At 36.2% G+C, this 9,775-nt stretch overlaps 2 protein-coding genes across 2 annotated transcripts in view; one reads left to right on the top strand and one right to left on the bottom strand.

Moving 5' to 3' along the window:
• LOC111444016 (PITH domain-containing protein At3g04780-like) overlaps window positions 1-5,606 on the top strand; it is a 5,968-nt gene extending 362 nt beyond the window's left edge. The window contains exons 2-9 of the mRNA XM_023081919.1: window positions 7-88; window positions 266-352; window positions 2,209-2,332; window positions 3,000-3,048; window positions 3,139-3,196; window positions 3,306-3,352; window positions 3,436-3,513; window positions 5,216-5,606. Coding sequence (XP_022937687.1) covers window positions 50-88; window positions 266-352; window positions 2,209-2,332; window positions 3,000-3,048; window positions 3,139-3,196; window positions 3,306-3,352; window positions 3,436-3,513; window positions 5,216-5,264 — 531 coding nt within the window. The 5' untranslated portion in view covers window positions 7-49 and the 3' untranslated portion in view covers window positions 5,265-5,606. The remainder of the gene's footprint in view (window positions 1-6; window positions 89-265; window positions 353-2,208; window positions 2,333-2,999; window positions 3,049-3,138; window positions 3,197-3,305; window positions 3,353-3,435; window positions 3,514-5,215) is intronic.
• A 1,186-nt stretch (window positions 5,607-6,792) lies between these two features.
• LOC111444002 (peptide-N(4)-(N-acetyl-beta-glucosaminyl)asparagine amidase) overlaps window positions 6,793-9,775 on the bottom strand; it is an 8,503-nt gene continuing 5,520 nt past the window's right edge. Inside the window, exons 9-15 of the mRNA XM_023081898.1 lie at window positions 9,590-9,649; window positions 9,402-9,489; window positions 8,490-9,251; window positions 8,340-8,400; window positions 7,859-7,961; window positions 7,308-7,442; window positions 6,793-7,085 (exon numbers count right to left, since the gene is read on the bottom strand). Coding sequence (XP_022937666.1) covers window positions 7,001-7,085; window positions 7,308-7,442; window positions 7,859-7,961; window positions 8,340-8,400; window positions 8,490-9,251; window positions 9,402-9,489; window positions 9,590-9,649 — 1,294 coding nt within the window. The 3' untranslated portion in view covers window positions 6,793-7,000. The remainder of the gene's footprint in view (window positions 7,086-7,307; window positions 7,443-7,858; window positions 7,962-8,339; window positions 8,401-8,489; window positions 9,252-9,401; window positions 9,490-9,589; window positions 9,650-9,775) is intronic.

Raw genomic sequence — 9,775 nt, 5'->3', positions numbered from 1 at the left:
TTTTTTTTTTTTTTTTTTTTTTCTCCCTTCTCCTCACGTTTGATTAGCCATGGCTGCCGCATCTGCAACCGCCATTCATCGGAATCAGGTGAGTGATGCAGGTTTTTGAGGTGTTTGATTCACAAATTCTTGTTTAAGTTTCGAGAAATGATGAAAGATGATGTTAATACTTGAATCTAGCGAATGAGTTTTGAGTACAGGAGTATCAGGATTTTATTGCTTTAAGCTTAGTTTTCTTTCATACTGATGCTTCGTTTTTAACCAGGTTGATCTGTCCGACTTCATTAACTGGTCTGGTATCGAGTGCCTTAACCAGAATTTCAGCCACACTTTTACAAATGCTCTTAGCCAGGTGCTGTTTGTTATTATATTGACCAGAGATGTTTGTCAGTTGCATGTACTTCGTTGTAGTTTTTTGAATTTCTTTACATGGCTGAATAATTCGTTTCTCGATTCAATGAAGTTAAAGATGGTGCTGAGTTAGACTAGCTTTCTTGCAGAATATAATTTCCTTCTCTCTTTTCTTCTAATTGTAAATCTTTCGAGTTTAATATCTTCTTGAGACTTTATGTGGGAATGGTGTATACTTAATGAGTTCTCAATATGTGTCTAATAAATATTGGAAGTGTATTGATTTTGTACCGCTCGTATTTTTTAACACATTTATTGTGCTAACAAGTGTCCAATATATGTTCAATAAGTGTTAGAGTGTCGAAGTATCCAACACTTGTCGGGCACGGATGGACACTCTTGCCACATTAAAATGTCTGTGCTTCTTAAGGGTATATGGAAGTTGGTGAATATGAACTTAGCTCTCTTAGGCCAAGTGGCTATGCCGCTTTCTTTTAGAGTCTTATTCTTTATGGCGTATGATTATTGTTAGCATGACTGTCACTTCAGGGGTGGGACACATATGTGGTCTCTGAACTAAAGACATATTAAAAGTCCTTGGAAAACCATTTTCTATTGCATACCGAGCTTTATCAACTACATTAAATTCTCTGTGGGGAGCAGGGCTTGCATTCGTTTATGGGAAGAATTTTGGGCTGGTATCAACGTCTTTCAAAATTCTCTTCTCGTCTTTATAATATTACCCTGTGAAAGAGATGTTGGTCAATTCATTGATAATTCGTAATGAACTTCCTTCCACTTGATTTTCATTTTCATTTTCATTTTAGAAGATATCTTTGTGATATTGAGTCGAGATTTATCCAAATATTATCTCCATTTTTAGTAATACGCATAGTTGGGTTCTTCAGCCATCTGGCATCTTTTGTTTTTTTACCCTTCTCCCCACCCCCCTCTTTCACTCTGGATTTTGAAGGCTAAAATCTAAAAAAAGATCAGGTTTTTCACCTGGCTGGTTTCTTTGGGAAGATTAGACACACCATAGACTTTGTCTAGAAGCCTTCATCTTTGTCTGGAAAAAGATCATTTGCTATAGAGATGTCACCTTGTCGTGAAACTTCAGAGTTGAAGCAATTTTCTCACTATTTTGTTGAATCTATGGCTTGCGAGAAATAAAGTATTTTGAGGGTACCGAAGTCTTGGAAGAGGTTTGGAGTTTGGAAAATTTTAATCTCTTGTGGCGTTCTCTTTATCTTTTTATTCTTAACCATTGAACCAACCTACTGTAATTTTGTTTCAAGTTTTTGTTTATAGACTGCTCATCTGTTTGGGTCTATTTTTTAGGCCACTCCTTTTGTGTATTCATTCAGCTTATTAAAAGTTGATGTATCATATGAAGCAAGAGGCTAAAATACCATTTTTGGTCCTTGTAATTTGACACTTGTTCCATTTTAGTTCCTATACTTTCGAATGTAGAATTAATTTAGTCATTACTAATTTGAATGGTAAAATAATAATTTTTATTAGAGGAAAGACATTGTGAGTATCTTTTCAACATTTATAGAGGGAGGGCTAATAGATACAAGTTTTTTTTTTTTTTTTTTTTTTTGAGAAAGTTAATCATGAACAATATAGGGACTAATTTTAAGATTACTAGAAGACGGAGACTACATTTTTACATTTGAAAGTACATAAGACCAAAATAAAACAAGTATCAAAGTCTGGGGTCAAAATGGTATTTTTGACCTAAAAGAAAATTTTCATGATAAAATAGGCATCTCTTTTTCCCTGTAATTTCTTCCCAACAGCCAATGGAAATTATTATACTGAGGGTTTGAAGCAACTTTTCTCTTAAAATAGACTTGTAGGGATAATGATAGCTTGCTTTTGGAGAGTGATGCGGATGAGCAGATTTTGATGTACATACCTTTTAACCAAGTCATTAAATTGCATTCCTTGGTCATCAAGGGACCTGAAGAGGAAGGCAAGTATTCTATTACACCTTTTATTAGTTCTAATTGGTTTATTTTTTTCTGGATATTTCTATTTCAGTATTGCTTTTCATGTATAATTATAGTTCATCTAATCTATTGGCATATTTTTTTTAACATGTCTTACATGTCCAACGTGGCCAATGAGGGTATGATTATTCCATTTTAAAGTCTTACTATTTGATTTTTTTTAAATTTTTTTTTTGGGGTTGTCCACTCCCTTTCCTTTGTCCCTCCAGTGCTCTAGTCTTGTAAATCCCTTGTTACTGCGTCTACAGTTTTTTGCTGTGGTGAGGGAGTAATGGACTATGAATAGAGAAACAGAAAATTTCTCAGGGTTAGAAAGAAAGACAAGCTTGAGTTTGGGTGTGGATAAATGTGCTTTCTTGGCTTTCTCTTTTCTTAATCCCAGCCAATTGAGAAGTTCTTTTTTTTTAGTAGTTCTTGGCTGTGGGAGGATGTCGAATTCTAACCATTCCTGCCCTTTGGTTTCTCTCGTACCTCTATATCTTTCTAGTCAAACAAATACATTGTAATATCTCTTATTAAATTGAAAATTACTGCCATGGAATGTTGCGATCACCTAACCAAGAACGATTGCTCTCTTTTATTCTGCTTAATAACTAATCGCAGGATTCTAACATTGAGGTTGTTCTCCAGGCCCTAGGACTGTTAAGCTTTTCTCAAACAAGGAGAATATGGGATTTGGGTAAACTAATTGTGTTCTTTAGTTGATATTTAGTGCAAGTATTTTCTGAATATTATCAGCTGAGGATTGTCTATTTCATGTTTGTTGCAGCAACGTCAATGACTACCCTCCAAGTGACACGATTGTACTTTCCCCAGATAATCTTACGGTAGATTTTCCATACTTGTATCTGTATCTCATCACAAAAATGGAAAACTCTCTAGGAGAGACTATACACAGGAATTAGGACAGCATTGTTTTATTGCTATGCTTTGTAGGGAAAGCCAGAAGTTGTAAAGTACGTGAAATTTCAAAATGTTCGCAGGTGAGTCATTTTTATTTGTCTTCAATTAGATCGTATATTGAAAGTATCAGTTGATTGTTCTGAATAATTTGAATCTTTATCAGCTTGACAATTTTTATAGAGGACAACCAATCTGGTGCTGATACTACAAAAGTTCAAAAGATTGCCTTGTATGGAACAACGTAAGTTTTTTTTAACAATTAACATTATATTTCATTTGAGTTATTTTTGTCTTCTCTTCTTCCTTTGCTATGTTTTAACTGAATTACTCTATTGCACGATCTATAAGCTTAGAAAAGGCGAGTTTATAATTTAATTACTTTGTCTATAACTGAGCGTTGCATATGAGCACACATCCAAATGGATTAGAGTACACCCCACTTGCAATTGTTCTCAAGGTCTTCAGTCTTCAGTGTAGAATTTGGGTTGATAGGTAATCAATCTTATAATAGCATTTGTGTGCCCTGACGAGGGGGTAAGATTGGATGGTCGTATACAGTTGGATCTTCTATGTTGGGTTTGCGAGAGAGAGAGTTTATGAAGGGTGTGTCATTTGTCTCGGATCTCAAGGTAGCTTGTCCTTATTGACTTACAGAATGGTGTTTTAAAATGTCCAAGCATTTAGGAGCTCTTTCATCATAGATTAGCTCTCCCTTCTTTGCATATCTACCAACTACATGCAGTTGCTAGCATCACTATCTTATTGTTGGATGTTAAGTGCAGCTGTGTGAGATCTCACGTCAGTTAGAGAGGAGAATGAAACATTCTTTATAAGGGTGTGGAAACCTCTCCCTAGTAGATGCGTTTTAAAACCATAAGGCTGATGGTGATACGTAATGGATCAAAGCGGACAATATCTATTAGCGGTGGGCTTGGGCTGTAGTTGGAGGCTAACTAACAACCAACAATTAACTCCTTGATCATTTGCTCGCCTCTGTGACATATACCATTCTGGAATCGGTCAGAGCCTTGAGTGACATTATTTACAATGTAGGAAGAGATTTTGATCCACACTAATAAGGCTGTTAAAAGGTGCCTTCTCTGTGATTGCATGAGTGCACTTCCAAATTAAGTGGATTGATTTTAATTGTGCAAAGATATTCTCACCAACAAAGATCTATGATGCAAAGAGCAAGACTAATGCCTTCATGCGGGGGATGAACCACATCTTTCATAATAGAATAGCCGCTGGTAGAATAAATCCCTTAATAGAAAGAATTCTTGGTATTTTTTTTTTCCCTGAGCTTTGGCTCACGAGATCTTTTGAAAAGAAATATCAATTAGGCATCACTTATGTCAGTAGTCTTTATCACTAACTTCAAACTACTTTTGTGAAATGACCATTATAGTATAGACTTGGGAGTGTGCATCTGAAAATGCTCCTCTCTTGGACATTTGATTTGAACAAATGTGGGGTTGAAGATTAAACCTTCATCTTCCAAAAAAGTAATAGGTATTTTATCCACTAACCAATGCTCTGATTAGTTCATCTTTGGAAATTTCATACCAGAGTTTTGCCATTTTCATCATTACTTGATGTTGGCTAACAAAGATTTTAAATCTCATCACTTCTTTTATAGGTTATTTTCTTATCAGCAAAGGTAGTACTTATATAATGGATAATACTCTCGAATTTTGTTTTTCGTATTTTATTCCACAATGAGTGATGCATGTATTATGCTTTAGGGGACAGCATCAAAGTACAAACTACGGTCACGGTCATCCATGAACTATGTCGACCATCTCGTGTATTATAATCCGAACTTATATTGCACAATCCCACCCATGGTGGGATAGGAATAGAGGGAAAACGGCATTCAACTCAATTCCAAATTTTCTTTATTTTTGGCGAAATGTTGAAAGTACTATTGATCTGTGATGCAGGGTTGAAACAACAGACATGAAGGGTCTGAAGAAGATCGAGGACCACTGAATGCAACAAGACAAGAATCAAAGATTGTGAGTAATTGATATCAAAGATCAATTTGCTTTGAAGATAAGAACCAACTTATAATAGATTTCGATGTCATATCCTGGAATTTTGATGAGTTACATCTGTTTATTTGGTGGCGATGCGTAGTTCATTCAATATTTCACATCTTTGCACATTATTTTAGGTAATTTGATGGTGATAAATTCTCCGACTCTTAGCTCTGCTTGGACATGGTTGAGAACACAAGGGCATATTGGTTTTATGTATGGTGCTCAAACATATGAGTTATTTGTTCTCAATAAGGTTGATCCAACCATACTAATGAATGACCCTTTAAGATCATCATCTTATGTGAGAATTTCTCTGAAAAAGGGGGTAAAGCTCAAAAACTGCCAATGGATCCAAAAAGTGGAGCTTGTTTGATAGTATATCTGAAGGATAAGATTTTGTTATTAGTGCTTTGATATGTGAATATAGAAGCAGGATAGATTGCAAGACTCTCGAGCATATTGTTATCAAGGATCACTGGATTATAGGAAGGGATGATTTTCTTAATAAAATACATTAGATTATGGTGAAGGGATGAAAATACAATTTTAGAAAATCAATCCGTAATCAAATGTGATGTCTCACATTGGTTGGAGAGGAGAACAACTTTTTAAAGGTGTGGAAACCTTCCCTTAGTAGACACGTTTTAAAGCCTTGAGGGGAAGCCTAAAGAGGACAATATCAGCTAGCGGTGGATCTGGGTTGTTACAAATGATATCAGAGCCAGACACTGGGCGATGTGTCAGCCTTCTGGTTGTTGGGTTGTTACAAATGATATCAGAGCCAGACACTGGGCGATGTGTCAGCCTTCTGGTTGTTCCCCGAAGGGGGTAGACATGAGACGATGTGCCAATAAGGACGCTGGCCCCCAAAGGGGTAGATTTGGTGGCGGTCCCACATTGATTGGAGAATGAGTGCCAGCGAATGCTGGGCCCCGAAGGGGGTGGATTGTGATGTCCCACATTGGTTAGGGAGGAGAACAAAACACACTTTATAAGGGTGTGGAAACCTTCCCCTATTAGACGTTTTAAAACCTTGAGAGAATCTGAAGAAGAAGCCCAAAGAACACTTTATAAGGGTGTGGAAACCTTCCCCTCTTTATAAGGGTGTGGAAACCTTCCCCTATTAGACGTTTTAAAACCTTGAGAGAATCTGAAGAAGAAGCCCAAAGAACACTTTATAAGGGTGTGGAAACCTTCCCCTCTTAGACGTTTTAAAACCTTGAGAGAATCTGAAGAAGAAGCCCAAAGAACACTTTATAAGGGTGTGGAAACCTTCCCCTATTAGACGTTTTAAAACCTTGAGAGAATCTGAAGAAGAAGCCCAAAGAGGACAATAGAAGAAGCCCAAAGAGGACAATATCTGCTAGCGATGGATTTGAGTTATTAACATCAAATGAACCTAAATGATTATTTGACAAAATTTTGATACCTTAATTTTTGTTTTAAAGAGGGGGAATAGAATTAGTTGCTTCGGTTACATTCATTTCTGACCCATAAATTAACTCATCAAATAGAATTAACGCTATCAGACATACTTGGTGATCCACAATTTAGATTATTGAAGATCCGCTTTACACACTGCAGCAAACCTTCAAAATCATCTCGACCACGTATGATTTCTTATGAACTCTGTTCGGTCAACTTGAAGAGAACCATATGGATCTCGAAGCTCTCATTTTTATTGAGCTAAAACTTGCGAGAATACAAATCAATGCTACCAATTTGGAACTTTGATGTCGAGTCGATGTCACGAACTGTCAAGAATGTAAACCTGAACCCATGTTTTACAAGTTAGAGGAGTGCAAGTAATACTTTCAATTTCATCAATTTACACCTACTTAGATATTAAACTTGGAATAGAGCAATTTCGGCCCTTTATTTTGATTTTGTTTGAAAATTTATTAACAAAAGTATTCTCAAACATCTAATTTATCTGTTGATCGAGAAGATCGATAGAAAGCGAGTAAAAAGTGAATTTTTCCCGAGAATTTACCTGAAAGCATTTGATAAGTAACCAGTTTTGGCAACAAAGAAACTCCTACGTTGAAAACGGTTGTCAAACATCTGATTTGTTTGTTCATCCAGAAGATGCCAACTGCTTCCCCCATCTTCACTTCCCTCAACCAACCTGCCTCCACAAATGGCCAAAAGTAAGATCACTATGAAAAAGAATAATCTTAGAAAATTTCTTTCCTCTCTTATCTCCACTTTTATAATCCTATTTCAAACAGACCATCAAACAATTAACTCAATCTTTTTTTCTTTTTAATCTTTTTTATCAGAAATATGAAAGACTATAAAGACTGCATAAAGACCAACAAGAACAAGTCCACAAGAGTGCCAAATTTAACTACAGGAAGGGACTCCAATCTATCTAAATAATGCGAGCTTATAAAAATTCTAATGAACGAATGCCAAAAATCAAGGGAAAAAAAAACAAAACTTGATCAATTGTTCATATAGATCACTTAAAAAATGAAACCATAAGGCAAGCATATTATAATAAAGAATGTAATATTTGATTAACTGCATTGAAAATAATACCAATCCATCGGATCCCTTTCAGGCGCATCATTAGCGGACATCAACTCATAGGCAACGAGTTCTTCCTTCTTGTTGTCTAATACCTTATATATGATCCAACAACCTACAAGAAGAAAGTACAGAAGAATACTACATGAACGCAAAAACGAACTAGAAGAAGTTGTGACAGTTGAGTTTTAAAGAATGAAACTTAAAAACATAGACATGAGCAATCTTTTTATAAAATAGATATATAATTATAAAAAACCACCTAGGAAAACGGTTAGATCCCACATTGGTTGGGGAGGAGAACGAACACCCTTTATAAGGGTGTGAAAACCTCTCCTTAGTAGACGCGTTTAAAAAACCTTGAGGGAAAGCCTGAAAAGGAAAGCCTAAAGAGGACAATATCTGCTAGTGGTAGGCTTAGGCCGTTACAAAAACTGTGCTACGTTTGTGTTTCATGTGCATTGTTCTTATTGCTCGAGAGCCGAATATATACCTTTTGCACCACTTGGCTCTTCCCATTTGGATGAACGAATCCCATCAAATGCCGACGTTGCCTGCAAGTTTCCAAGTGTAGAGTAACAAAATCTATTAGACGCATGCTTCCTAAACCAATAAATCATCAGCAACGGTAAACAGAACTTACTATTCCAGAAGGAAGTTCCTCGCCACTTGCAAGGACTGAGCCTGAATGCATTCTGTTAAACTTCAGACGAGGAATACATAGAAAGGCTCTATCAAAGTTATCACATTTGTTAATATCTTGTATAATTTCTTCAAGAGCATCTAGCACAACAGGCAATGCTAAAGAGGTATAAACAGGCTCACTAGCCAACCAAATGTCAACCCTCCCATCAGTGTCCAGATTGCTGTCTAGTGACAAAGCACCAAGAAAATACTTCAAGGAAGGAAACAACCGATGCAAAAGGGTTTTCATCTCATCTGAGTCTGAATCTACCAAAACCCTTCTTGTTCTAAAGGAAGATTTCTTGAGATTAGTTACAATCCCTTGAATAAATACCAGTGCTTCTATAGCTGTAGACTTGGAAAATCCTTCATCCAGAAGTCGAGATAGAATAGATTGAAATCCCTCATAAATCCTTGTCACGTGCTCATCCGCACATTTACGAACAGGACATGCAGAAGAACTCAAAGAGCACTCCTCATCAGAGTCAATCTCCAACCTTGATTTGCGCCACTCCTTGTCTCCACTTTGTCTTCCAGGTAATGAAACTGAAGAATTGTCCATAGCGTCGGTGTCTATTTCTCTTGCTTGCTTTTCTTTTTCATCCCGATCTTCAAGTTCAGACAGTAATTGAGATGTAAAGGTTGATCGACATTGTCTTGTCTTTTCTGCAAGCAAGTTTGACAATATCTCTTCTCTGATAATATCTCTTCGAGGTAAAACCTATGTTTTTCACATGCCTCGGTTAACAAGAAATGGCAAGAAATTTACACATATGACAACATTCATATCTTTTTTTTTTTCCCCCTCTTTTTCTTTGGAAGAAAAGTTGGAATTGAATTGTGGAACAAACATATCGTGGTTACTTAATACCTCAATCCATTTCCTCGTGTAGTATTTAGTGACATCACGAACTCCATCTATAGAAAAAGCAATGACATAATTTAATTTCTTGTTCCACCTGCAGATAGAAACAAATAAAATTGAACTCTGCTGAGTAGACAATTACTTTTGGTAAACAAAGGCTTCCTGTTGTAATGAATTGATAAAAGAATAAGTACCCCATTTCATACAACAATGGTTGGTCATATACTCCTTCACAGGGATCTAGATGCATCCATCTGATTAAAAATAGCAGTCAACAGCATATTTTAAAGGCTCACTAATATAAAACTACTACCACAAAATGGTGGGGGAAGGAATACAGTGGTGCCTGTAACTTTCTTTTTTTTTTTTTTTTTTTTTTT

This window comes from Cucurbita moschata, unplaced genomic scaffold (genome assembly GCF_002738365.1).
Source record: "Cucurbita moschata cultivar Rifu unplaced genomic scaffold, Cmos_1.0 Cmo_Scf00006, whole genome shotgun sequence".
NCBI classification, from domain to species: Eukaryota; Viridiplantae; Streptophyta; class Magnoliopsida; order Cucurbitales; family Cucurbitaceae; genus Cucurbita; species Cucurbita moschata.
Note: the sequence above shows the minus strand (reverse complement) of the source record. Positions and strands in the feature narration are given on the sequence as shown.